The sequence below is a fragment of the Stigmatopora argus genome, chromosome 15, assembly GCF_051989625.1.
Source record: "Stigmatopora argus isolate UIUO_Sarg chromosome 15, RoL_Sarg_1.0, whole genome shotgun sequence".
NCBI lineage: Eukaryota > Metazoa > Chordata > Actinopteri > Syngnathiformes > Syngnathidae > Stigmatopora > Stigmatopora argus.
The window spans coordinates 9,286,195-9,314,171 of NC_135401.1; the positions used below are offsets into that span (position 1 = coordinate 9,286,195).

The 27,977-nt window shown below is 41.9% G+C and overlaps 2 protein-coding genes and 2 long non-coding RNA genes across 9 annotated transcripts in view; 2 read left to right on the forward strand and 2 right to left on the reverse strand.

The window, feature by feature from the left end:
• Window positions 1-21,388, forward strand: part of kidins220a (kinase D-interacting substrate 220a) — a 38,333-nt gene extending 16,945 nt beyond the window's left edge. Inside the window, exons 24-32 of one of the 6 annotated variants that reach the window (XM_077620988.1) lie at window positions 10,904-11,082; window positions 12,760-12,974; window positions 13,481-13,603; window positions 15,999-16,031; window positions 17,121-17,237; window positions 17,348-17,446; window positions 18,907-19,125; window positions 19,604-19,825; window positions 20,276-21,388. In XM_077620988.1, coding sequence (XP_077477114.1) covers window positions 10,904-11,082; window positions 12,760-12,974; window positions 13,481-13,603; window positions 15,999-16,031; window positions 17,121-17,237; window positions 17,348-17,446; window positions 18,907-19,125; window positions 19,604-19,825; window positions 20,276-21,058 — 1,990 coding nt within the window. In that variant the 3' untranslated portion in view covers window positions 21,059-21,388. Of the gene's footprint in view, window positions 1-2,829; window positions 3,082-3,132; window positions 3,813-10,903; window positions 11,083-12,759; window positions 12,975-13,480; window positions 13,604-15,998; window positions 16,032-17,120; window positions 17,238-17,347; window positions 17,447-18,906; window positions 19,126-19,603; window positions 19,826-20,275 lie in introns of those variants that run through there. The other 5 variants (XM_077620990.1, XM_077620989.1, XM_077620991.1 and 2 more) reach the window with 5 other exon arrangements.
• LOC144089815 (uncharacterized) lies at window positions 780-12,959 on the reverse strand. Its single transcript, XR_013305188.1, has 3 exons — window positions 11,624-12,959; window positions 10,896-11,089; window positions 780-1,677 (listed from the first exon to the last, which is right to left on the reverse strand). It is a non-coding gene; the product is annotated as an uncharacterized LOC144089815 (long non-coding RNA).
• A 226-nt stretch (window positions 21,389-21,614) lies between the features above and the next one.
• LOC144090357 (uncharacterized) lies at window positions 21,615-27,887 on the forward strand. The gene is made up of 3 exons (XR_013305345.1): window positions 21,615-23,199; window positions 23,554-23,682; window positions 27,414-27,887. It is a non-coding gene; the product is annotated as an uncharacterized LOC144090357 (long non-coding RNA).
• id2a (inhibitor of DNA binding 2a) lies at window positions 24,165-26,163 on the reverse strand. The gene is made up of 3 exons (XM_077621533.1): window positions 25,661-26,163; window positions 25,496-25,557; window positions 24,165-24,821 (listed from the first exon to the last, which is right to left on the reverse strand). Exons 1-2 carry the CDS (start codon window positions 26,030-26,032, stop codon window positions 25,501-25,503), a joined length of 429 nt encoding a protein of 142 aa, XP_077477659.1. The 5' UTR covers window positions 26,033-26,163; the 3' UTR covers window positions 24,165-24,821; window positions 25,496-25,500.
• Window positions 27,888-27,977: the final 90 nt, after the last annotated feature.

Consider the following 27,977-nt stretch of genomic DNA (forward strand, 5'->3'; position numbering starts at 1 on the left):
TAGAGAGTGAAAAAAGGCTGCAGCTGTAATCCTTCTCAGGTGATGTTAAGATTTAATACCGTAGCTTTTATCTGGGTTAACCCATGCATGACTAAGTTGTAAGCAAATATTTTGAACACTCATTGATGACAGACTCTTTGTGGCCTCACATCCTAACACAAGCATATATTTAAAAAAAAGCTTAAATAAGGGTATAGTACACACGCAATCCCCACCTTGTGCTAGTTGACTTGCAATTCCAGTTTCAAACACAATTTTCTTCTTTAGAAAATAATGAGAATTTGTCACCATCATTAATACCTTCTTTAATGCAGAGGTCATATTTTTGGATACTTTAGTTTAATTTAAAGGGAAAAAAACGTTCTTACCCGTTATAAGGTGCCTGATAAACACTTTGCGAGAGGAAAAAGGGAGTTTTTATATACATACTCCTGCCACAAGTTAGAAAGGGAACATCAATGCCATTTTGGGCGAAAGCTGTATATGTTTGTGAGTTGTATGGCAAAGATGACTTGTTGGACACTTGTTTTACCAACATGTTAATTTTACTAAAAAGTTGAAATTTTATCAAGCAGAATAATTTTAGCCTTGTACAACTATTGGATATGTAGACCTGATCATGCCATGTGCATTTTTACCCATAAAATTGTACATTTTTGCCCTTGACTAAAATGTAGTTAGTTACCATGTGAGCTTTAAGTGGGTATTTTAGTGTTTTCTGTCTGGGGGGAAAAAGCAAAACACATTTTAGATGTTCACAGAAAAAAAGGCTTGCAAGATTTGCTGACACCTTGTATTCATCACACAGTAAATCTGTTCAACCACTACATTTTATCTGAATTATTTTGGGCAAAAAGGCTTATAAATAATCCTCCTACGGTCATCCAGTTTTGGCAGTTCCACTGTATAGGCGCTATGAACCATCTTTTGAGGATCTGTTGAGGACTAATTGGTCTAGCTGGATGAGACCAGTAAAACCTCTAATCTGATGGACACTGTGGAATTGGTTTCTAATCTCACAAATTTGCATCAGTAATAACAGATTGAAACGATGAAACTGATGCAAGGTAACAGGAGCAGCGAATTGTTTACATTGTAAGGCAAATATACCTCAGAGGTTTTGACTCAAAGCATTTAAAGCAACACTGATTAAAAAAGTTTGTGAGACAAGTTCTGTAAGGCAAATAAACTAATTTAAATGCGAGCTCTGGGGTGATGTCCTCCCACCAACACAAAATGAAGCAAGTCGCGTTTGGGACAAGTTTGTTTCCATTCCTGTTTGTATTGCTGTTTTCCTTGTTCAAACACTAATTGAATTTGAGCTCGCAGCCTCGTGACTATCATATTCGGCGCTCTTGCATGTCTCCGTCTTTCGCATCCTCTCAGGGGTCTGTTTTTCTCCAGGTTTGGCTGCCATTAGAGCCTTAATGACAGCAAGTTAACTAGTGTCTCTGCAGCTTCATGGTGATTGCCCAAATGCAGGCTACCACTTCTAAATTCCATTAATTCGCCTTTCCTGTTGATTTCCTTGATGTAGTTTCGAGTCATTACATCACATTTAGCCATTTAGTCCTTTTGTAGATTAACTTCTGGATTTTCCTCAAGACTCACAACTATTATGCTTCTTATTGATTGCATTTCTTCTTCTGTGAATAGCTGAATGCCAGTGTTGGAATCCTGAAAGAAAAACAGCATTGACATTTATTTGCTATTATCTTGGCTGCCCCATTTAGCATTAATTGAATGAATCAATTGTAAATGCACAATGCACTTTTTTAACAAACCTATAAGAAGTTGTAGGCACAGCAGAACAGCAACATCAACTCTCTTATCCTTAGCCATATAGGACATAAATACTCAAATGAGCAAATTTGACCAGATATTGGATCCAGATGTTTAAAAAATAATTGGTTGCAAATTTAGTTTCATTTATACCCTTGCGCATAGCACAAGACTCACGACATGTATTAGCACTGTGGAGAATATTTAATTGTACTCATGCATCTTAATTTAAAAATCTCATCAAAGTGTTAAAGCTTCACTTTTTACAAAATTCTCCGTTAAAGTTCACAATTAGAACATATTTGAAAATGTACCTTACTTTATGACAGATGGAATGCTGGTTTGACTGCTTGCTTCTCAAGCATGGTTTGGATCTCTGCTCCAATCTTTGTGTGCGGTTTGTAAAGTCTATATTTCAATGTGTTATCTTCAGGTACACTGACTTCCTCCCACTTCCCCAAAATGTTCATTTAAAGACTAAGTTATTTGTATATGCTGAACATGCAGCTTTAAAACCAGCCCCATTACATAGTAACGTCATAGAACACACATTCACACAACCTACATTTTATCTGCAGTTGTCCATTGGGAGTAACGGCAAGGCAACACCTGTCAGTCAAATAAGACACTGTCAATGCTCTTGGATCTGAGTCAGCCAAAATTCCCATGTCTGTTCTCTTGGATTTTTTCCACCCACTTTAGTAATACATATTATTTCTTATTCGGTGTTGATCGAGTGTGATTTCATTTGCCTGTTGTCACAACATTGGCCAGGCATGATGATTCCACCAGCCAAGAAGTGAGCGAGACGCTCCTGCAAAACACAAGGGAGCGAGCCATGACAGACCGTCATGCAAATTCAATTGAGGGGACACCGTCACCCCTGTACCTTAGAGCACATGTTCGGGCAAGATGACTTACTTTGCAATCTGTATAGTCAAATGTTTAATTTTCACTTTTGAATAAGTATTCGGCGTCTCATTGAAGGCGGGTTTCGTTCAGTCCCAGCAGTGGGTTTATTCTTGGATGCCCAAATTCTGTTTTCAGCTGTAAAAGGTGCCATTGGTCCACTGAGCAGGTTCCTGCTCTGCTTTGACATCTGGTGCCCTGTTTGTGCCAGGATGCCCCTGCTGCAGTTAGAAATGGGTTTCTGGCCGCGTACCTGAATCTTCTCATCATTACACAAACCCACATACACACAACCTAATAGATACCACAACACTTGACCACATGTTCGCACCCGAGTTGTAGTAAAAGTGCAAACATGCAAAGTATCTTTGCCAATGCAATCCACCATATGTCATCATCAAGTCACACCTAAAAACCGTGCTTGTGGTTCTTGCCTCACAGAAACACTACTCTCTCACCAGCATATGAGCATATGTCCCTCTCAGCTCCTCAGAGAATCCGTGTAATTAATCAGACCCTGAGATGCCGGCTGCGTTCGACAAACAAGCACATTCACACAGCGCAGGAAGCGGAACTCTGCAAACAAAACTCCTGTCAGGTGAGGTTAAGGACAAAGGCTGAGAGTTGGTTTGAACAGGCGTCGCAGCTAAATTATTAAAGACTTGGTAGTGTTCTCGTTGGTTGCCATCTCCCACCTTGTCTCACTTTGGGCCTCACTTAGATTGAATGCTATTGGTTCTAAAATACACAGGTGTTTCTGTTGGTTGGCATATTTAGTGTGTATTGAGTGACAGAAATTACAATTTATGCTCTGATAACTGGCTAATAACTGTTTAATTTATTAGATCTGATGGGATGTGTTCGTCATATTTCGATTTAAATCTCTTAAGAGTTCGATTTTTAATCTCGTAATACTACAATGTATGACTTCTTGTAATTTCCTGCGGCGCAGTGGTTAGGAAACACTGAATAATTGGACACCTAAACCTTTTTTGGGAGGGAGAGATAATCATATAGAGACTGAATATATAGACACAATTCAGTCTTAATTAGAGACACTCATCTGAAGTGCTGAAACATTAAGATGACACTCACTATTTAGTTTTACGTTGATTATTGTAATTTGGTTGCAATTATGTACTGGAATAAAAGTGCCGCTCCAGCGCTCTTGTTGGTGATTCCTTTTATGTGAAATTCTTTAGTACAATTTCAATTATCTTGCTGCGGAAGAAACTGAAGGGACCCTTATCTGTTTCCTCAGCAAGAATACTTTCTCAACGTTTGAGGGCTGCCTCAAAAGGAAATTGATTCTTTGCTGTGTGACCTGTTGTTCGTCAATGTACTTGTCACGTGTGCACATTATTATTTTTTGTTTGTGTGTGTGTATTTAAAACCACTTTTTCCCCGAATTCAGGCTCATTCGCAATACAATTTTTTTTATTTTGTAGTTTTCCCGCTTCAACGTTTTAACTCAAATAATTTAAATCAGACAGCGATAACTCAAGTAAATGCAGTTTAAAAGATTGTGTGTGTGTGTTTTCTCTTTATCAAGGAGGAAGCAAAACACGTTAGCAGCCATTCACCACAATAGAGGTCCAATCTATTTGAACTGGGAGGGGCTGGTCAGCTTTTACAGTCATCCCTCCCAGTTCAAATAGATTAGAAATCTGTTGTCCTCAATGTCAAGTAATTAGTTCAATAATGTATGTCTCATTGCCAGTCAGGGACTAATTACTTTTTCATCAAGTATGTAGCTTTGAATAGTTATTTTTTCTAAGTAAATAAAATTACTGATTAGAAGATGTCATACAATTTATTTATTATTTTAATTTGGGTATCTTTGTATAACGACCGCCTGTCTCGCTTGCAATGTCTTATCTGAAGAGCGCACTTACCATCATCTGGGTGACTTGTAACCATTTTAGTCACTCTTAAATTGTCTGACTTTATAACTTTTTTAAATAAATAAATGTAATTATTTTGTGTCAATCAGGCCTGAAAAACGAAAAAAAAATACTGACAAATTTGAATTGGGATCTGTCCATGCATAATAGAGTAGCAATTTGAAGTTATTATCTTATATCATTAAAAACAGCCTACAAGGACTGATGTAATACTTCTCTACAATATACCTACCAAATTTGATCCTGATCTGTCCTCAAATATGGTGGAGTAGCAAAGTTAGTGTCCTCACCAAGAAGAAAACAACATGATCAAAATGGACAGTCTAACAAGACAAGAATTTGATGTGTTGATGGAGAAATAAATGAAAATATGTATATCTTTGCAACCTGATGGTGTAGTGGTTCACTCACCTGACTTCTGTTGCGGGCAGGCGTGGAATTGATTCCCGCTCAGTGGCAGTATAATGGTGACTGCGAATGGTTGTCTGTTTTTCTGTTTATCATACACCTGACTGGCAACCAGTCTCGGGTGTAGTCTGCCTTTTGCCCAATGTCACCTGGGTTAGGCTCCCTAAACCTTAGGACGATGCGATCTACGGATGATGAATGAGGATGCATATCTCTTTTGTGTAATGCGACATGTTCACTGATTAACCCATTCATCTATATTTTGTACTTTGGCCAGACCTTGCATTGTCTAATTGAACGAGTAAATGATTGCATGATCAACCCCAATGAGCTTGTAATTTGTCACTTAATAGCACTTCTACTGTACTTTTAAAGGGTGCAGGTGACTGGTGTTTGTGTGCAGTGGCTTAAGATTGTGCACACTATCTCTATGTATGTGTGCAAATGGAAAGAACGTAATGTAGCATTCTTTGGTGCCAAATCCTTAAAGCCCTTCTCAGTTGTAAGCTGAAGTTGACGGATTAGTCTAATTGCTCTGAAATTCTTTGTTAAATTTGGCTGTTGGCTGTTCATTCGCTCCTTATGAGCAAAAAGAGTGAAATTAGGATTTCAGTATTTCACCGAAACAGCAAGAAATGAGTGTGCATGGTGCTTGGGCAGCAATAACTCTGATCAGTTCCTCTCTGCTTGCTCTTTGTGCTCAAATCCATGGAAGGTAGGAGGGATGAATAATAAACAGCACATGATTGCAAATGGGTCAGCTCTGAAAATTAGGTGCATGGCAAGATTTCAACTTTGCTGCATTGAGTCAGTGGGCGAGTGGTTAGGGCGTCTGGTTAGCGTGTCTGCTTCACAGTTCTGGGGTCGAGGATTTGTTCCATGCCCTGCCCTCGTCTTCTTAAATTTGCATTGAATCTATGAAATAAATTTGATCAAAAACATTTCTTTTTTTTACTTCAGTGCTGAGTCCTAGTAGCAAGAGTGGCTTCCGCTTACGAGTTTCAGCGTGGATTTTCACATTTTAATGAACTTTAACAAAAAAATAAATGAATAAATAATTATTTTTAAATAATTAATAGCAGAAAAGTAGTGAATTTGCGATAAGTGAAGTTGCGATAATCGAGGGATTACTGTAAAATGCTTCCATGTATTCTACTTTGCATTGTTTTTTCCCTTTCACAGCTCAGTGCGTGTCCAATAGTGATTTGCTCTTTGACATTTTCCCATCCTTATCGCTGATATGTTGCTTCCTCATTCACCCAAGGATTACCCTTCGTAAACTTTACTGCTCACAATCCTGCTTCACTTTTCAAATCTTTGGTGAATAACAGACTTACATTTTTTAGATGTATTCTCTTTCAGAGTGGATCACATTTGTCTTCACGGTAGCTTATTATCCCTCTTTCCTCATTGGACTATCACATGGTGTGTTATATCTATCAAACAATAATAAGCACCCTGATCAATTCTGTAGTAAAATTAGTACGCTCTGATTTTGCCTTAATCATGAAGATGAGGTTGAGTGTTTTTGCAGTTCTTCAACAAACAAAACCCTTGTTAGTCCAAGCAGAAGGTTTAGTCATGTTTTAAGGTTTATCATGGAGTGCGCAGCTGGAAAAAAAGAGTCTCTGTTTCAGGGCTACACGTGAGTTTATTCAATGATTGAGGGAACCACAGTGTCCGGCGCACTGCTTGCCGAGAGGCCGCTTACTGAATGTCTTTTTAAGCCTGTTTTGTTTCCCATTAGTGTAAGCATCTGTGGCTTATATGGGGATGTACCAGACCATCTTAGTATAAGAAAGCTTAATTTATCAGACTAAACCCTGCCATAAATTCATATGCAAACCAGACATTACCACAAGTCGAAAGTTGGCACAATCTGAGCAGAGTGGAGAGGAGACTGGCAGGAAGAACTGTGTGTCCATATTACTCGAAGCATTTGATTCCAATCAAGAAAACTCCTGGATTTTTGGAATACAAATAACAAAGCTTCATCTAAAGTGAAAACATTCATGCACTCCCTTTCCGACTTTGCGGTAGCTGTTTTATATGTAACATTATTCTTTTACTACATGCATGCCTGCCTGCTTCCATGTGAGTATGTTCCCAGACAGCCTGCACCCCCCCAACCCAACCCCCTAGAGAAGGGCCTTGCTTACTTCATCCACACACTTGGCTCAAGGTGCCAGGGGCTGTGACTCTGCCCAGCAGAGGAATGCGTCGACCTCGTGCCTGGTTATCTTGTTAACGTCTTCACCCACTCACTCTCGCATTGGTCGCACAGCCTTTGACATTAACACTCTTTAGCTGCTCAAGTATTATGTACATAAGGCTTTGTCTGTTCTGTCGGCATCTCTCGTAGTCTTTGGGCCCCTTTATGGAAATGTTTGGCTGCGGGACCACCTCTTTGTGTGCGCTTGTTGTCTCTAAGCACAGAGGGCAGCTGTAAAGCAAAGTCAAGTGGCACATTCATGCTTCTAGCTTCCAGCGAGAGGATAGAAGAGATGGAGAAGTGAATTCTACTCATTTCCGGCAGCGTGTGGGAGGCTGAGAGCAGAAGAAAGGCTGTACTCCACTGGGCTTTTGGACCTATTAGCATTTGGATAAGCTCTGAAAGCTCCCAGTAGCCGAGCCACACAGAGAGCAATAGGACCTAAGCGCCTGTACTGCTGTGGTTATAAGCTCGCTCCTGTCAATGGGGCCATTGTCCAGTCATGGCTTCTGGGATGCCTTGTGGCCTCCATTTCACTTGTCAACAATCTGCCTAAAAGTATCATACCACTTTTCCTTGGCACACCAAACTAAAGCATGCATCTTGTCATGTGGCAAATCAATTGTTGATGAGAATGCCTTTGTAGTCTCCTGTGTTGGCTATGAGAATAGCTCACTGAATAAAGTTTTGGCGCTTTCTCCATGCCAGGGCCAACAACTCCTTAATTATTTGCAAAAGATGTCATTTGTTTGGGTTAAACCTCATTGTCATTGGTCACTCTGTCAGACCATTCCAGCACTTCCCTCGCTTTTGTCTCTGTATCTTTTTCCTGATCAAAAAGTCCATTGAATGGCTTGCTCTCATCTGTAGCAATTAACTGGCATCAGTGATTTTCACTGGCCAGTCAGTTGAGTGTCAGAAATTGATCTCTGACTCATCCTTTTACTTCTCATTCCTTTCCATCTGTTTTACTCGCTGATGGATATTCTTCATTTGGCATTTCCACCAGCTCTACTCTTATCTTTGGATGAAATGTCATTTTGTGCTTCTCTGTTTTCAAGGAGAAGGCAGACCATCACAGTGAAAATATGAACCGTTGTAGCCAATATCCCACTAATAAACAGCTTGATTGTCTGTGGCCGCACCACGATGAGAGAGAGAGTCACTGGCTCCTGTTGGTCTACGTCTGCATACCGCTAATAAACATCACTAAGCTCGGTGGAAATGTGGGAAAACAGACTTCCCTCAGTCTGTGCATGGGTTAGTAGAGTTCATGGGAAAAAGGAACCAAACACACAGTATCTGAGCTCATACCTAATATTATCACATCAACCATGGAATTCTATATCATTGCACTCCAGTTGTCTGCAGGATCATGCGGTTTTTGCTAGTAACACCTGTATGTCCAGCTAATGTTGCACTGCCTTCACATAAGGTGAGCACGGGTCATCTATGTGCCATCATGCTGCTCAGTTGACCTTCTGGTTCTGGCACAAAGACTCAATGGAATAAACACTGAGAAGTCTTTGTCCTCTAAAGCCCAGCTGTGTGTCCTCAAGTATTCAGAGTACTCATTATATACAATATATTTCTCTGTCTTTTAGTGTGAATAATTAAGAAAGCATGTTTTTAAGTTGCCCAACAATGTTTTGACTATTTCCGATGACAACAACTTCAAGTGGTTTACTGTCAGTCTCATTCTAAGACTTTTCTCCACTTTCATTTCGGATATTCTACTCCACATGCACATCTTGCCAGATTTGCTCATTTGGTTTGAGACATCCTGCAACCACAAGGTCACAGGTTTGTGCCCCGCAACAGCAGATGAGTCCATCACCAGCCATCTGTCCTGTCAAAATGTCCTTGAACGTGAAGGTGAACCCCTACCTGCCTGTTCGCAATAAACTTGCTGGATTGTAAAACCAATGAAAAGTCAGAAGTGGCCAGTCGTAAATTAACTAGCGTGCCGTCCACTCATCACTTAACTATGAGACTTTTCCGCTTTGGAATTTGTCCAAGCTGATGGAGCCATTTCCACCAGTGTGTTAACTGGATTATCATAGCTGTGAGTTTTATTATTCACGAACAATGTGTTGTGTTGAGCTCTTTCCAGATGCTGACCTCCCTCTGACTTTGCGAGAGTGCTGCCACAGGGGTAGCAATTATTGAATACAGTCACACATAGGCCCGCCTCTGTTCACTGGCAAAACCAAGTAAAACTCGGGGGGGAAAACCCAACATTTCAACCATTTTTTAGTAGTTCATAACTAACAAAAGAATGGGTAATGTATGGAAAGGAGGTTGGATGTTGCTGTGTTTGTATTTAAATATCTATAAACAAAACTACTGCCTCCCAAAAATGTGGAAACAGTACTTTAATAATTTTAAGGATGGCATTTTCAGTCTGGATTAGGTAAGTATAAGAAGCCCAAACAATTAATCGAAGTCCAAAGCACTACTCTAGAGCTTGTCCAGCAAAATGTCCGGCATTAGTGTACCACTACTGCATAACATGTCAATTTCCAAAACCACATGTATGACTTTAATCAACTCAATTGATGTGCCTGCATGTACAAAGCGACTTTGACGACTATTCGCCTGGTATGCATAATAGGTTTTCTTCAGTCATTTGTTAGTGGCAGTTCTTTCTTTTGTGTCTGAACATAACCTCTATATGTAAGATGCAAGAATAAACATATGCACTGAGTCCAAATGAGAGATGGAGGCATAGTTTAGGAAATGGCCTGGAGTCTCCACATGGATCTGATAAGACTGTCACATTGTATTGATGAATGGCTGCTGTCAAAAGTTGTTCTGAAGTTCATATTTTCCTGGCTGCATGATCAACGCAAGCATCTTAAGCATCTGCTAAGTTATTTCAATTTAATTCCCACTTAATAAACGTGTTTTTAAATGTTAATATTTCTAAACACTCCTTTGAAAACCAAATAGATATATAGTATATAAAAAAACATCTACTGAATTTCTTTCATATGACCTTATTCACTTGCCCTGTGGTATAAACAAGAACCGAACTGTGACACAGTAATGCAACCATCCCAGAACATACTGTTTATGACAGGCTTGAGATAACAAACATCATGTTAACTGTAGCCATGCACCATGACGCGCTTCCGCCTGCTGCTTGCTAAATTGCTCTGATTGTCATCTTCTCAGGTTTCCTCCTCTGCTCAGTCAAGATAACATCCCTCGCTCTATCTGTCCTTGAACATCCCTCTCCCTTTGCTATCTTGTCTTCTCTAAATCTGGTTATCTCACCCCTCTGATGAGGACGAAGATGATGACCGTTACATACTGTATCTTTTCCATTTTAACAGTGCCGCTTATTTTTTTTCTTTTATTTTCTCTAATTTATTCCACCAGGCTGTATTGTCCTTTTCTTGAACTGCATATTTAGTATTTAATTCCTTAATTTACCCAGAAATATTGTCCGCTACTATGTTTCCAACTTTGTGGAAACAACTTTGGTAGGTTTTTTTTCTGCATGAACAAACCGCAAAAAGGCAAGCTTGGAAGAAATGATCTGTCCGACAATAATTTTAGTTACAGTTGTTTTTGTTTCCCAAGAGTTCTATTTGGACTATTTAGTTTTTAAACATCTATATTCACAAATAAGAAACAGACATATTTCATTATTAACTTTCTTCTCTGTTTTTTACCCCCTTAGGTTGTCCAAAAATATTCCCACCACTAAGGATGTGGAACCGCTGTTAGAGATTGACGGTGACATCCGCAGCTTTGAAGTTTTCCTCTCCTCGCGAACACCTGTCCTCACTGCCAGAGATGTGGAGATGTTCTTGCCCTGCACCGTCAACCTGGACCCCAAACTCCGAGAGATCATAGCTGGTATGACCTTTAAAAAAGCCCAGTAAACATGAGTGTCTTGGCTGGGGGTTCATTTAAAGGGTTTTCTCATATTATGAAATGGCAATATAAGATACACCTTCATTTAAGATGCAAATGGTACCACAGTGTTTCCAGTCTGCCCTGCAATATTGACGTTCAACGTATCCGTTGACCCCAGATGACTCCTCAGATTGATGAAAAGCGTTAAAAAAAAAAAAAAGAGTAACCACTTGCCAGGAATGAGTGTTATTAAATTTTAGGGCAAATTTACTCATTATTTTCTCTTTTTTAATTTCAATCTTGCAGTAATGACAGTGATAAAGTTGAAACTTGCAGTGTTTGCTGTGCCAGATTCATATCTGATCCAGATAGCTTGTTAAAGATCTATTTTAACATTAACACAATTGAATAATCATACATTCGATGGCACAATCTTCCTTTTTGTCCTCAAATTTCATCATGTTGGGTCGATAAATAATTGTTAACTTATTATAAAATTTGCGCATATAACTATGTGAAGAAGCTACACAATAGTACTTACTGTCTCTTGCTGAGCCTCACCAAATTTGAGCGATCAAGCGGCATAATACTATTACAACTGTTTTCAGATTGCAGCCAGAGTGGCGCCGCACTTTTCATGCCGTGCGTCAGCGTACGTTCTGCCCATTTGAAAGTGTCAATGACGCCTAGTGTGAAGTTGCTGCATCACGGTGTGAGGAGACCACAGGAAAACACACACACACACGTCTGTCCTATTGAGTCAATGCTGAGTCACAGAGTGGAGCAGACCATGGGAACTCCTAAAAATAGCCAGGTGAAATATATATTTGGCATCCACCAAATATATATTTGACCTGCCTATCGCTACATATTTCGCGAAATGTTCCCCTGTATCAAGAGAAAGACAAGTCATCTTGTTCCTGCATCTCCATCTGTGTTCAACCTGTACTTGGTGCCCAGTATCCTGCGGCCAACCAGTGGGCAGCACCGTCAATGATATCCGCCCATGAGCCTGACTCACATCATAAGGCCCCCATTGTGTTCACAGGCTGTTTTGGGTCTCACTCAGTGTGTCATTCACCCACCACTTGTATAACCAGGAGACATTCTGGTGCCTTCTGTTTCTGGCTTCTGCTTTCTTGCCAGCAACACAGAACCACTCTGTTCCTGTCGCTGGCCTTGTTTAACTTCACTTTTGGGAGGCTCCCCCAAATCTCTTACTCAGCGCCTCGTCAGATTGATTGGAGAAAACAATTGCAGCACAGTTCTGTTGTGCCTATGAGTTCCCATGCTCTTTTGTTTCATGAATTTATTTGTCTGGGCCTCCTTTTGCCAAAATCATCACGTGGCTGGCATATCACTCTTGTGAAAAAACAGAATGTCAACAAGACTGCTTCTTTGTAAGCAAATGTAAGTGTGAACGGAATTCACTGTTGAAGGTTATCTTTGCAACATCTGTGGCATTTGATTCACTTGCTTGCCCGTCCTCTTTTGTCTTGTAAAATGTTTTGCTCTTTTCATTTAATCACTACAGACGTCGTAATAAAGCAAAATTATTGATGCGTGGGTTCCATCTTAGGGCTCTTTATAGTCATCGCCAGAGATATGATCATGGGCGTCACACACAAACAATTCCCTCTCTCTTCTTCTCTTCCCCCGTGATTCTCCTCTCTTTAGATGTGCGTGCGGCCAGGGAGCAGATGCACGTGGGCGGGGTTACGTATCCCTCAATGCCTTTGCAAGAGGCGGTGGTATCTCGTCCACAGTCGGGATACGGTCAGCACACGGCCGCCTGCTCCCCGCCAGGCTCCTTCGCAGCCTCCTTGCCACCTCAGCCACACAGTGCCTACTTCAGTGGGATGACTGGTCCTCAGCATCCCTTCTACAACCGGGTAAGACAGAAGGGAAAGACGTTAACAACCAGATCTCACGGGTTTCTTACAATACGATGTAAAGGTTTTGAAATTAAAGGCTGAAAAGTGAGTCACATATCCACAAGACCACAACCAAACACAACACAGTCCTAGATTCAGCTTCATATCTCATTGTCTATCCATCACATGGCATTTGTTGATTTTTGGCACCCAACATACAAAAGTGTTAATGTCCTGGTGGGCATGCTTTTTCCTGCATTTATTTTGATTTTTGAATTTAGTTTTCATACCTGTCAACCTCTGCCGATAACTGCCCTTATAAATGTTTATGATTCCCCTTACAAACCCCCCAAAAACCTTACAAACACCGTACGACGGTGTTTGTAAGGTTTTTGTGGGGTTAGTAAGGGGAATCATAATCATTTATAAGGGCAGTTATCGGCAGAGGTTGACAGGTATGAGTTTTTGTACCTTAGCTGCATCCTATGATTTTCATTTTACCTCCTTTCCTCCTGCCTCCATAGCCTTATTTCCCCCAACATGTGTATCACCTGCCAAGGCAAAGGCACTACCCCCATCATGCCCCTTCATCCCTGCACCCTTCCATTAAACATCCCGCTCAGTCCAAGGACATCAACAGTGGACTTGTAAGTACTGGCAAGAAAGAATCTTTACCCTTCTTTTATTTGAATTTGTGTTTTTCTTGATAAATGATCTGTGAGTTGGTTTGGGAAAAACAATTAAGCAAGCATTATTATTTTCATACAAAAAAGGAGGCATAAAAGGGTTTAATGAATTAACGGACGCCAGTGTCTGTTGATATATGATGTGGTAATTTCTATACTGTAAATAAAGAACCAGGATGGGCTCAAGTTGAAGGATAGTCCCCTATTATCTCACATTTCAACTTCACAATTCTGCCAAAACTGTGTTTTTTTTCAGCGTCAATGCTTTGCAGATTTTATCTGTAAATAAAATTGTGTGGCAGCTGAAATCCTGTCTCACAGAATACATCAGATAGCAAGACATGCTAACAAGCAACATATAGAGAACCACATTGGTTTCCATTTACGTACTTCTCACATTGTGGTAGATGTATTCTATTTGGAAAGCAACTGAGGGCAGTTAGAAAAAATACTTCTGCGGGAAAGTATAATACTGCTGAGTGCATGTTATGAGAACATCAGCACTTTTTTGTTTTGTTTTTTGTTTTTGGACAAATGTTTGCGACAAATGTGAGACTGAGAACTGCTCCTTGATGACATTATTTTATAGTGGTGATAACTAAAATTGATGTTATATTACTACAGGTATCACAAGTCGATCGTATCTGGCGGAAATGTTTACTATCACATTCTGTGGCCTTTCTAGGATTTTTTTTTTTTACCTGGAATTGAATAAGAGTCAAATATGATAAACATTTAACTCTTCACACATCTGCCGATAGGCCCACTAAACAAGTCTATAACCTTTACTGTGTGGGTTTGACCTACTCATTTCTCCATCTTGTCCCTTTTAATTCTGTCATCTTCTCAGTGTATGGGTATATCATTTTCCCCTCTAAGGCTATTTCAATACGAAATGTCCTTCAGGTCCTTTAGACTCAACCCCTCCACAACCCTTGTTTGTATTCTCTGCCCACGTCAGGAAGTTATAGCAGAGGATGCAAGAGAAGGCCTCCACTCCTGTCCCTCTGACCCCACCATGGTAACCAAATAAACCACAAAGCATATCCGCTCTGACGTTTTTTTTTTTAAATAAATAGCTTGTTATTACTAATAATTTGCTCGCTGATAAACTTGTAAAACCTCAAGCATGCAGAACATTGCATGCCTTGTTAGTCTCTGAAACATGCTCTTTTTGTGCATGTGTATAAGTTATTCAACCATCCGTTTCCCATACGCCAATCGTTTGTGGCTGGGACCTTTAACACAGAGGAACTATTCTGTTGAACTTGTCATAGGGACGTATGAGACTCGTCGACGTCCATACATTCAAAGAGAGCAGCTTCTGTTGGAACAAATGAACGATAACACTTCTCGCCTGCCCCACAAAGCCACTTATCAGTCTGCCGCCAGCCAGCATTTAGAAGAACCTCCAATATATAAAAGATTTTGAATATAGAACAGTGAGAATGTTCCTTCTATGTCTATCTTTTCCTTCTACCTCCATCTGCCTCATGCTCTTTTGTCCCATCTCCACCATTGTATAAATGCCCCCAGTTTCATCCTTCATTCCAGTTTTTCCGTTGCACATCAGCCCATCTTATCCCTTCCCCCAAATCTGCGAGTGTTGATACGCGTGTGCGCACGGCCTCATTTATGTGTAATTCTTTGGATATATAAGCGGGCCGAGCCCAGTATAATTGCCGAGCTTATAGAAGTGTGAATGTGGATTCCTCTGTCTACGGGGATTATCATCAGAGCAACTGGCAACACACTAACACACTCAAACACACACACACATACAATGACAATGAGACCAGTGCTGTTCGAGCTTATCTCCTTACCAAGACGCTTCCGCTCCTGCAGAGCTCTGTTTCCTCTTCCCCATCCTTCTTGCCCTGCCCTGAGCTCAGCCCAGCTGTAATTACAGTCTTATCACACACACCCCGGTTCATGCAAACACACATACTTCCACACATAGACACACCCGCTGATATTTGCCTTTACTTGCTCATTCGGAATTGAAGGCCGTGCCTAAATTGAAACCTCTGCTTCTCTTCAACTTGGTTTCTAATCTGTCTCGGGCGTAAGATATTCCGTCTGCAAAGATTATGACCCCAAAAGCTGTGAAAACAAAATCTCCTTGTGTAATTATTCTACCCCCACTAGCATCCTCTCTTGCCATCAGACATGGATGGAAAAGGGCTCCCTGATTCCAAATGTTGCTCCTCCAGTTGTGCCTTTCTGCCTTTTTTCTCTCCCTTTTTATTCCCGCCTCTCTGCCTTCTCTCCCTTCTTTTATAGGTGCATCCCCAGCTTCATGTAACTGTACATGTCTGACCAAATGTCCGTCTGTTATTTTTGTCTCCTTATCAAGCTTTTAAAGCCACTGCCTTACAAATCGAAGCAGGTACAAAGATGGTTTTTATTGTTTCTTTAGTTTGCAGTGGGGTTGCAACGGTATGAAAGTTGTACAGCTCAAGACAACTTAGTCATTTTTACAAACGCACTCAGTCAAATTCGAACGATAATATTTTAAATGTGTAGATAAAGTGAATTGAGAATATTGGCCGGGTATAAAATGATATTTATTTTAACATGGTTTTTTAATATAGTTAAACTCACCCGTATTTTCACAAAGTTGCATCACACATGATATATGATATGCATCAGTGTTCAAACAAGTTGTGAAACTAGTATACGGCTGCAACCCTAATCTGCATCCAAGCAGATGTTTAACTAACACTTAGACTGTCTTATCAAATTCATGCATGGTACAATCAGATAACATGCATCTAAACTAAAACGGTACTCTCCCTTAGTTGCACTTACAGTTTCACAAGAGTAGCAGTAGTTTTCCTCTCACCCGCCGGCACCGTACTATATTATACTGATTGACCCCTGTGCCCAGTCTAACAACGCTCCCCATCTGACGGAGTGCCAAAGCTTGGGTGGCCATCAAGCTTGAGAGTGGTAAACACGGGTTGCAGGGTAAAGGTGAAAGAGAGAAGTGAGTCAATGCAGGGTGGATGGGGGAAGGATACTGAAATGAAAAGTAAAGAAAGGACATTTGTGGTTTTAAAGAGATAGAGGGTGGTCCTGGCTCTTTAACAGGCCTCTGGTATTAGCGATGCCTAAGTTTGCATGATGACCACCACTCAGACTCGCAGTCTCCATCCCTTAAGTATGTCCTATACAATTCATGTGCTTGTATCGCATATACACACTAAAAGAGAACAAAGTGGTCTAAACTGTTTATATAAATTGGCAGTTTTGTTTGCTCCTACCCTTAATTTGTGTGACTGACAGAGGGAGTTACTGTGTGGAATTGCGACCACAAGGCCGGTGTGTCTCCCCCCCACACCTCACAGAGATACGTTTTTCCACTTCATGCACTAATAGAGTGTGCTAGCACGCGGGGCCGGGCTCGCCCCGGTAAGCAGGACTGGCACAGACGCCATGAATGTGTCCTTCTCATTATGACTGCATGTTTTTCTAGGCCTCCCCCGCTGTCCTGCTCAGCTCGATGAGTACAGACGCAGTGTGCGAGTTTCTCAAACAGATCGACGGAATAGACGCCAGCATGCTCCGTCAGTACACTTCCACTGTCAAGAAGGTGCACCTGCCAAAAACATTCATTCTCTTGTTTACATGTTGAATTTTTTTTCTCATCTATTAATCGGCACCTAAGCCTATTACTCAGCCCGCTTTTCTCAAACATTGCAGGCTAATATAAACGGACGTGTGCTGGCACAATGCAACCTGGATGAGTTGAAAAAGGAGATGGAGATGAACTTTGGTGACTGGCAGCTCTTCAGGGGAATGGTGAGATTCTACTTACTGGTTGTACTGAGCACAATATAGATAGATACACTGTCACAATAAAACCCAGTTGTGGTCTGAGCAGCCCGCTGCCGTTGTTGTGGCCTGGGTTCGAATCGATGTGTGGGTTGTGTCAGGAAAGGTACTCGGCCGTTTGGTCGCCCGGAAGGTTATTGATAATTACCATTTAAAATTGTTGCTCAAATTCCCTAAATACAAACTGCGAATTATTATTTAGTCATATTTAATGCCCTATTAATTATTAGGCTAAAGAAAAGCTCCAAATTTCCCGTACTTTTATTGTGTTTTGTTGGAGAACTTGTTAAGACCCTGACTGACGTCCCTTCCTAAGGGGATAACTCATGTTCATACAAACTCTTATACACTCACACGTCCGCTCAGTGAAACTGCTCAGGGCCATTGTTGGCTTTTATTGATGCGTAGACCGTGTTGTTTTACCTTGTTTTGTCGCCGGACTATTGGTCGTCGTACTTTTGGTCGCCGGACTTTTGGTCGCCGGTCTTTTGGTCGCCCGTTGTTTGGGTCCGGGCGACCAAAAGTCCGGCTACCAAAAGTCTGGCGACCTAACAGCCGGTCACGGCCAGGAAGGGCATCCTTGAGCCAATTCTAAAGGGTGATTATGCGGTTTTGCCATGGCTATTGCTAAAGGAATAAGCCGAAAGTCCACCACCACACAGGGCACAATCAAAGGGAATCCAGGACAAGGAACTACAGCCCAGCATGTCTGGACACAATCCGAGATGACGACATGCAATATCTTAGTTGTTGTGCTGATACAGTTTTCAGAATTTTGAGATGCATTTACTCTCACATTCAAGTTTATTGGTCTAGCACTTTCACAATAAATGCAACGAAATTATTTACCAAACACGACATAAAACAAAAACAATGCAATCAATTTTACAATGCAATTTTGTTGATTGGTTGACCTCATTAGGGTGACTTGCCCATTACCACTTGTTTTGTGGAAGAGGTGTGGTATATCTTAAACTGAAGGTGTAAAATTGTGTGTTTCCTATCAGAAGATTTGTTTATACAGTGATATAAAGATTTGATCATCCGCATTACACGAAACCTACACAAACGCGTGTAGCAGCCTCCTAATAACAAACCAGTCGTGTTTTTAACAGACATCTGATGCCGTGCTCACATCAGAGCAGCTGGAAAGTGCTGCGTCCTTCCAGCTTCATGCACTAAACCAGTGTTGTGTTGCCAGGACGCAGCCAGCGCAGCCATCTGGTCAAAGATGGCTGGCTGATATCTGGATGAAGGGAGGTCATTGTCAGGGATGAGTGGACAGCCGAGTGATTCCTCAGAAGGAACAGCTCAGAGCTCCCCTTCTTGCCTATATCCTGCTGTTGCTGTGTATTGCGTTTGTTTGGAAATGACGATGATCTCACTTTAGAGTCTGTGTTGAGTTAACATGAAGTCGTCTTCTCAAGGTGATGGAACAACGGCATGCAGAAAGTCAGGCTCTAATTCAGGACGAGTCGCGAGCCGCTAGTGAACAAGGCAACAGCGTGTACAACGGAGAAACCAACAGACGCTCGGTGGTCTCGGCGCGGGATGGGGGGGCCTTCAACATCAACCTAAGCTTTGAGGAGCTCAGCGGCGCAGGACTAGAGGAGCCGCAGAGACACGGCGGCAGCTCACAGTGGCCGGTCAGTCTTCACTCTGGCAGCTGCTTAGAACACAGACACTGCAGATATGATCAGATCCAGAGTTTGAATTTGGTTTAAGAGTGTCTTGTAAGCATTTTTAAATGGGGCATTCACAAAAGGCCGCACTTTCAGAAACTGTCATAAAGCCACATGTCCGCTTTATGCCGGCCGCATGTACCTCATTCATGTTGTTTTGCACAAGAAAGGAGCACAGCAGAGGAAGTTAGTGGTGTTCCTGAATGTATTAACAGATTGAAAAAAAACCACACACAAAGGGGCCCCAATGGTTGATATTTTAACTTTAGCCTAGATTTTTAAATTGTCAGCTCATCAGACTGATCAATGCCTAACCTGAAGCAGTTATACACTGTGTATAGCTTCAACCACAACAACAATCACACTATTGTTATACTAATTTGACATATTGGTTCTAATGCAACTGTACCTAAGCTTGGGCCTTTTTTCTTGTCCTTACAAGGTGGCGAATCTCCGCACCACGAGCATGTCCAGCCTCAACTCACAAGAATCGGCCAATAACATCTGCAAGTTGACTGACAGGCAACAGGCTGAGTACCACGATGCCTACCAGGAGTACATTGCTCAGATGGCCCACCTGGATGTGTCAGGTGGAACGAAGGAGAGGCCTGTGCAACCTCAAACATCAACCTTCCTCCTGGCGACCACCTCAGATGATAAAGCGGTGAGTTGACAGTCACAATCACACTGTAGTACTGAGTAATGAACAAAAAATAAATGTTATTGCTGTATTTTTCGGACTATAAGTCGCAGCAGCCAGAGAATACACAAGGAAAAAATATATCTATATATTTTACATTTAAAATGTTTTAACATACATTTTTACTTTATGCTATGGCACAACAAACAAGCCTCTTGGGCAGGGGTCCCCAAACCGGTTCTCAAGGGCTGCTGTGGGTGCAGGTTTTTGTTCCAACCGATCCAGCACAGACATTTTGACCAATGAGATTTCTGCAGAAATGATTCCACTTGCAGGACACCAGATTGGTGAAAAAAATGTGTCCTCTTTCTGGGTTGGAATGAAACCCTGCACCCACTGGAGACCACTGCTCTACGGGATCTAATTTTTTCATTTTGTTACATGTTCTTGTTGAATCCTTTTCCCACTGGCCAGGCTAATGAAGGAGCAGACCAAGATGGCCGCAAGACATTTGCCAAGAGAATCCCCAAAGCAAGTGAGGTCACAGAAGTTCCCGCAGGGGGTGATGCCCAACTCCTCGATCCTATCAGGGAGGAGGATGAGAAGCTGGAGCACAGTACGAGCTCCAGAAGCAATACGACCGGGTCTCGCTTCCGTAAGCTTTCCAGCGATGACGACTCCAGCCCTGAAGAGTCCGACAACACCACACCACTCCTTCAGAAGGAAGCGAAAACCAAGACCCCACATTTCCTTACCAAGGGTCTCCTAGAAGCGAAAGAAAACACCGAAAGCTTCCGAGAGGAGGCGGCAGGAGATGCCGGCATGGCGAGGTTGGCGGCTAAGCCAGATGTGATAGAGCTGGAGCTAGAGGGCCTGATCAAGAAGCGAAGTCTTCTCCCCAGCAGCCTTAGCTGCCTGCAGGACACCGCGGTGGCCCGCATGTCCATCTGCTCTGAGGCAGCCTCCGAGGCCAGCCTGATGGCGAGCAGCCCAGACGAGGGCTGGCCTCCCGGCGGGATGAGCAACCTCAACCGCAGCGAGAGCAACACCACGCTCAATAACAACACTGGCGACGCCAACTCCAACACCAACAACAGCAGCCAACAACAACAAGAGTTCGCCACCTCCCCGTCCAGCGTCTCGCCCGCTGTAATCATCTCACCTGGCAGCGGCCATGCCACCATCACCACTGCCACCGTCCACCACAACCAGAATCTACGCTCCAACTTGGGAGATGAGAGAGAGAGTGTCCTTTAATTTGTTTCAAATCATACGCTAAAGCGATATTGTGGCATGATAGTAGTAGAATCATATTTAGTTGGTTAGGGTGGAATTGTAGTAGCTGTGTTACTTTTTAATGATATTGTCTTATCTCAATATATAGGTGCCAAATTGAATTTCATCAAAGTGCAAATTGTTCAGGTTGCCCTATGGCCTGGATTGTAAACGGTTAAACTACATAAGTGTATAATCTCTATCGTACGTTAACAGAAAAACATTCGCTTACATTTTAACAGAACAATTACCGTATTTTCTCGCATATAAGCCGCATTTGCAACTAAAAAGGATGACTGAATCAAGGGTACGGCGAGGGAGGGAGGGAGGGAGGGAGTTAGGGGGGGAGGGGGGTTGGGAGAGAGGGTTTGAGAGACTTGACGGATGCGCTCGTAACATAACAAACTGTAAAATTAACTTAAATGAACTTAGATTCCTATACATACACTTTAAAAAGGTTTTAATCTTACGTTACACTAAATTTAAACCTTGTGCAATAAGCAAGGCAGAGAGGTTAATGTATTCCACCGTGGCCACCGTGGCCACCGTGGCTTTCGAGGCAAACTTCCTGTTTCTCCATACGTATTGGCAAGCCAGCTCAGTCATGTGTACACTAATGTTTTTCGATTATTTCGTGTTTAATATCGATTGTCATCATACGGCTTTTCTTCGCACTACCCTTCATTGCACCGGCTTGCTTTGGACCCATTGTGTTTCCCTTAATTCTGCACTGACTAACGCAAAAAAAACCCTTTCTCCGCCCAGTGCTCGTAGAGATCGCTCTACGAGGGAGATGCGGCAAGAAAGGCGCTGAAATCATAAGGAGCCTCTCGCGTCTCGGCCACCTGGCTCTCTCGTATGCTCGTATCTCAAAATTGTCTCGTATCTCAAGGCAAGTATTTGCTCCGAATTTTACTCGTATCTCAAATTGCTCGTATGTTAGGGCACTCGTATGTCAAGGTATTACTATTATTATCTTGCGGTTGATCATTAAAATATCAGCCTTGATACCTGCATAATGTGTATCTCATGCAGTTATTGCATCCCAAGACACACTTCCTGGTCGTACTGCTCACGTGATTTCCTTTTTGGATTCGCCCACGTCCAGGCAACACCCTTTCGGAATGTGCAATCCAGCAGACGATCTTTTCGATTCATACAGTATCTCAGAAATACCATGTACAAATACCATTTTACTTAACATTTTCCCTTCAAAGTAACACATTTGTACCCCCTATTAAAAGCATGAATATGGAAATGAAAATTGTGAATCAGGGGGTGTCTTATACGAGAGAAATTATAAAATTCAACGATTTTAATGCAATTTGAAGGCTACGGCTTATACGCGGAGACGGTCAATTTGCGAGAAAATACGGTATTCATTAAAAAAGACCACTGTTAGTAAATCTTCACGAAATTCTTCAAACTGGCTTGTGGCTTTACAATGCTTAAGGCCTCTTTCCTGATTTAATATTAATCACCATATCATTTTTTTAACTACCCTGATATTGGTCACTTTTTACAGCCAGTTTTGACAGATTCTAGTCAGCTTTTGTGGGCCACATGAAGTGATGCCATGGTGGGTGGATCAGGTGCAGTTTGACATTTGGGTTTTAAAGTGTAGTAATTGAGAAAAAAGTTGAATTTTAAAATTGATACTTTCGTGCAGGTGTAATGTTGTGGTGCGTGTCTCCGTAGAAATGGTGTCTGGTGATTTAATATTACATGCCAAACCCTGTTTTTTGCTGACCCTCTAACCTTTACTCACGTGGTGTTATTCCTTTGTGCTAGATATCTGCATGCAGTCTTGATGTGAAGTTCCATCTCCCAAACTTTGTGAAATTGTTTCATTATTTAAATCAATACACTTTTTTCCTCAATGTTCACACTTGGAATGACTTTTTCTTCTTATTTCAGGAGAGTCTGAGCTTTCAAATTTACTTTATTCAGAATGCATTAGCGCTCAGTGACTACACGCGGTATAAACTCCCGATAGATGGCGCACTTTCACTACAAACGATACAGCGCCAGTTGCACAGATTCAGGCTGTCAAGCTTCTCGGTGACCCCCTCTCCCCCTTTTGAGTGGGGTGCCTACAGGGGTCTTTTCAGGACACTATTAAGGTACTTTAAATACTTTTTCATCAGATAATGTTCAAGTTTCTACACTTTCCTTGTAGGACTTAGATTCTGGGTATTTTAATTCTAGTATTTGCATGTTCAGTCTTGTGGGGACATTGCAGACCCCCCAATTTCCCAAACGTGCACTTTAGGTTAATTGAAAGCTGTAAATTCTCCACAAGTGTGGATTTTACTAGTATTCAATGTTTGACCTGCAATTGACTGCTGACCAGTCTACGGGACGCAAAATCAAGTGGGTTATGTTTGTGCTCTATAAAAGCTTCATTTCTACGAATGAAACCTGCAGTAACATCTTAAACATTCAGTGTTACTCATACTGCATATTCTTATTTTCAGATTTATGATCATCTCATGTATTGGATTGCTGATTTTGCAGACAATCCTAAAAAATCATCTGACCAGTCTGCAAAAGCGAACCCTTTTCATCTTCGTATATCAAAATGACAGCAACACAGCCTTCACATGGTGAGTTTGTTTGCAACGGTCTCATTTGCTATTCAAAGCTCAATTTCCATAATTGTGTACATACTTACCCCCCACGCCCTCACATGCACACACACACACACATATTCCCAACAAAACTGAGAGCCCTTTTAGTTTTAATGTCTCGGCCTGTCACACTAAACCATCTAATCCCATTTACGCTACAAGGCACCCAAGGAAGTAAAAGTGCAGTCAGTGCGCCCTACATAAGCGTTTTATGCGACCGTGAGCCCTGAGGTGCTGCCTGCCTCTTTGAGAGTGACGCACCGTCTTCACACCATTCTGGGTCAGCGGCATTGGCTCAGGAATCTTGTTTTTTTACATTGTCCCGTTTCCAAAGGTCATACAGAAAATGGTGGGAAACAGTTTTCAAGCCATACAATTGAAATTTTAATGGTAGATCAAGAGCAGTTTCCCCACACATGACATCTTTTCACAGCCCACAAAATAAAAGTATGCTTAAGTTGCTTTTGTAATTTATTTTTGTATAAAAAAAGGTACAATTTACATTACTTTTATAAAAAGTTTCAGCATAAGTACAACATTAGACTTTTTGCAGAAAGGCCTGCAACTATACAAGATAAACTCCCGAGAAGAGTTGACAAGGTGTCATTATTTTTCGCTTTTCATTTAACAACGTCCAGTCCTTCATGTGCCAACAATCCTGACAAGACAAGACTAAACTTTTTTTTGTCATTTTTTTTCTTTTAACAGTAAAGAACCAAGTTCGCGCCTCCGCAAAAAAAGCAAAGACTTCAACAAAGTAAGGGAGAATAGGAGAGGGGGCATAATAATAATAATCATCCTCATGACAATATCTTATGTTTCCTCCCATAACTGGGAATATAACACGCCTTCCATTTCCAGAAAGGACTTACAAATAATTAAAAAAAAATCTTAAGTTAAATAATAATGCAAAAAAAGCACATCACATCATCAAGATTGTCCCATAATAAGTACAAAGTCTCTCATGATGGAGGGAGGAAAAAAATAATCCTGTAGGCCTGGAAGAGGACAGAGATTGTTGGATGGATTTTTTTTTGTATTTTAAAGGAAGGGGAGACCCCCTCCATGCTCCCCAGGTCCTGTCAGATATTTTTTTACTGGTCTTGCCCAAACACCTGTAAAAGATTGAGAGAAAAGACATGTTTAGAAAAAGGCAAACAGGGCAGAGAGAGAAGAGAGAGAGGGAGAGAGAGAAATCCGGACAGACTGGCGCCAGGGAGGAAGCCGCACACTTTTTTAACATTTAACCAAACACTCCCAATACTAAGCAAACCCTGCACTCCAGATGTACACACACACATACACACTCCCACAAGTTTAGCCTCCAATCTGGGGAAGAATCATCGTAATTGCCGCTCAGCTGGCGCCTACCCACTTCTTGTACCAATTATGTGCAGACATGGTAGTAGCGAGCAATCCAAAACAGCCATTATTTTCCTCTCTTTACAGATGCCCTTCATTATAGATACGAGTGGCTATATTACAGCCCTTGGCAACCGCTACTTTATTAACCCATCAGCAGCCTGACAAGGTGCAGAAATATTGCATCAATAGAATGCTGCAGCGTTTTTTTTCTTTTTCTTTTTTCTTTTTTTACATGCATTAAAAGTAAACATATGGGACGCTTGGGGATCATCGCTGACAGGATGCGCAAGCATATTGAAGAAGCGATCGGAACAAATGTTGCTGGTCGATTGGGTTGCAGGGAGAGGAAGAGGGAGGGAAAAAAAAGGAAAATGCCTGCTACTTGGCCGGCGTGCGTGAGCAGACAGGGGTCCAGACTACTCACCGCCTTTAGCGATGCAGAGTCCGGCTGTCATCTGTCGTCAGCTCGGATGGCAACTCGGGAGACTGCAAACAAACAAACACGAGCGAGCGCACCAAATGTTATTTATTTTTTCCACGCCGCGTCGTGCGTCATACACAACAATCCCGCGTTTCGATCGCTTCGTACCTGTAGCGAAAGGATGCTGATGTCCGTGTTGAGGGTGGTCAGCGGGGTCCTGGATGCGGCCGGGGGAGGAGCCCCCTGGCCCGGCCGCGCGGGGTGATGCAGGTTCGTCCCGAGCGCGACGTTGGAGTCCAGCGCGATTTGCAGGTCCAGGATGTAATCGATGACGTGCTGCAAGATTTCCATCTTGCTGACGTTCTTGTTCTGCGGGATGCTGGGCACTAGCTCCTTCAGCTTGGAGTAGCAGTCGTTCATGTTGTAGAGCAGGCTCAGTGGGTCGTCCACTGGGGTCTTGCTCCGCGATAGACCCAGCGAGTGTTCCGACAAAACGGTGCTGTTTTTCCGGAAGGACCGAACGGGGCTTATTGCTTTCATTGTTGTTGTTGTTTTTTTAAAGTTAAATATAACTATCACGCGAGGTTGTTTTCTTTTATTATTTCTTGAATATTTCTTCTTTTAAAGTCCAATGTGGTCAGGCGATGGACGTTCAGACTGGATTAAGACAGCAGCAGTGTGGTTTATATAGGCGGCAGGTCAACCGCGAGCGGGAGGCGGGACCAAGACGCCGATTGGTCAGAGGCGATTTGCCGTTTCGCGGACGCTCGTAGTCTGATTGGCTATCTGCGCAACACTCCCTTCTCGCTTCCGCCTCGTTACCGGTAGCAACGCGAGCGGGGAGGCGGGGCCCCAGAGGGCAGCCTCGGCAGCTCTGGTGGGCAATTTGGAAAATTAAGCTCTTACCTGTTTGTGATCAAGAGAATTAATGCTGCATAAGGATCGCAATTGACTTTGACAAGGTGTGGCCAATAACCATACCAAGACAAAGTGCGTTTTATTCACTCTGACAACCTTTTTTTAATAGGGAAACAACTCGTTTATGTCAAAACGCTGTATTTGCAATTTTATTTGAAAGTTACTGTGCGTTTATATTCTTACTAACGGACCTTTTCTTGCAGAATACAATGTGTACAACTAGTATTCGTTATTCAAACGTGCGCACTTGATTTTCTCTAACAAGATAGAAAAAACGTGGACTGTTATAATGATAATCATCATAAATGATTATTTTTTGTTTGTTTGAATTATTGTGTTATCCCAAAATAATTTCCAATGTTTTTCACAGAAAGAATGACATTGATGGAGCGTAAGCAATCGACGACCACTTTATTAGGTACACCTGCACAATCCAGTCAGCATTTAAATGCGTTGAATTCCTACTATATTTCTTTTTATCAATTTTTACCTTGCTAAATGCACAATAATTATTATTACTTTATCAACGAACTGACTTGCAGATGTACAGCAAAACAAATGGATAAAAACTTAAATGAATGCTTCTTCGATAACATCAATCCAAAGAGAGCATTTTCTTCATATTTTACTTTGCCTTGTGACATAAACCAAGCAAAACATTTCACAGAAAGAAGCAGAAAAAATGTCAGACTGTCAAACTAATCTGCTGCAAGTAATCTTCATAATGTTGCGCATCCGCACGGCAATTTTGCCCATTTAAGGGCGTTCTCGGGTACCCATAGAAATAGTAGCAAAGTTACAATTGAAATGAATTGTTCATAACCCCTAAACGTCATATGTGGCCGTAAAGCGTGGACCACTTGTGTTTATATACGAGACAACCAGTGTTTGCCTGAGGCTGAGAAGGTGAGACTGGCGCAAGAGCATCATCCTCATCTTCATCATCATCAGGAGCTTTTCTCTCTCTCCCCCCTCTCTCTCTCTCGCTCTCTCTTTCTCGCAGACTCTCTGGCGCCGCCGATGTGACGTCACTGAATTCACAACAAGACCCCTTGCGAGCCCATCGAGGCGCCGCTCAGGCGGTTTCCATGGCAACCACGGGTGTCCTTCTCAGCTGATCGACCCGAGGTCCGAGCACCCGAGCACACACACGCACGCACTACAGAACCCCCTAATGCCCTAACACCCCCTCCACCCCCAACACACACATACTAGACACATTCATCTCGTGGACCAGTGATGTGATGGAATGTTATGTTTGCTTCTCTAGTTTCTTCGCTCACTCTCTTTTCAAGGAACAAAACGATGCAGCGTGTTAATAGTACAATAGTGAAAAATGCAAAGTTTACCAGTATAACTCAGTTGACAATAAAGTACACGAACATAGGGATCACAATGGTAGGTACACTTGCACAATGCACCTGCATGCAAGAGTAGTCTGACTTTACCAGGATTTTAGATAATTTTTCAGTGTTGTTATTTTAACAATATATCGATATTATTTTTGTTGCATATTTTATGGTGTTGGATAGTTTAAGATATCAAGCCACACTATAAGAATGAAAAG

Coding starts and splice junctions, on each gene's coding strand:
- id2a (XM_077621533.1), bottom strand. CDS start 26,032: ATGAAAGCAATAAGCCCCGTTCGGTCCTTCCGGAAAAACAGCACCGTT. Junction 25,558..25,660: donor TCAGCATCCTTTCGCTACAG/GTACGAAGCGAT, acceptor GTTTGTTTGCAG/TCTCCCGAGTTGCCATCCGA.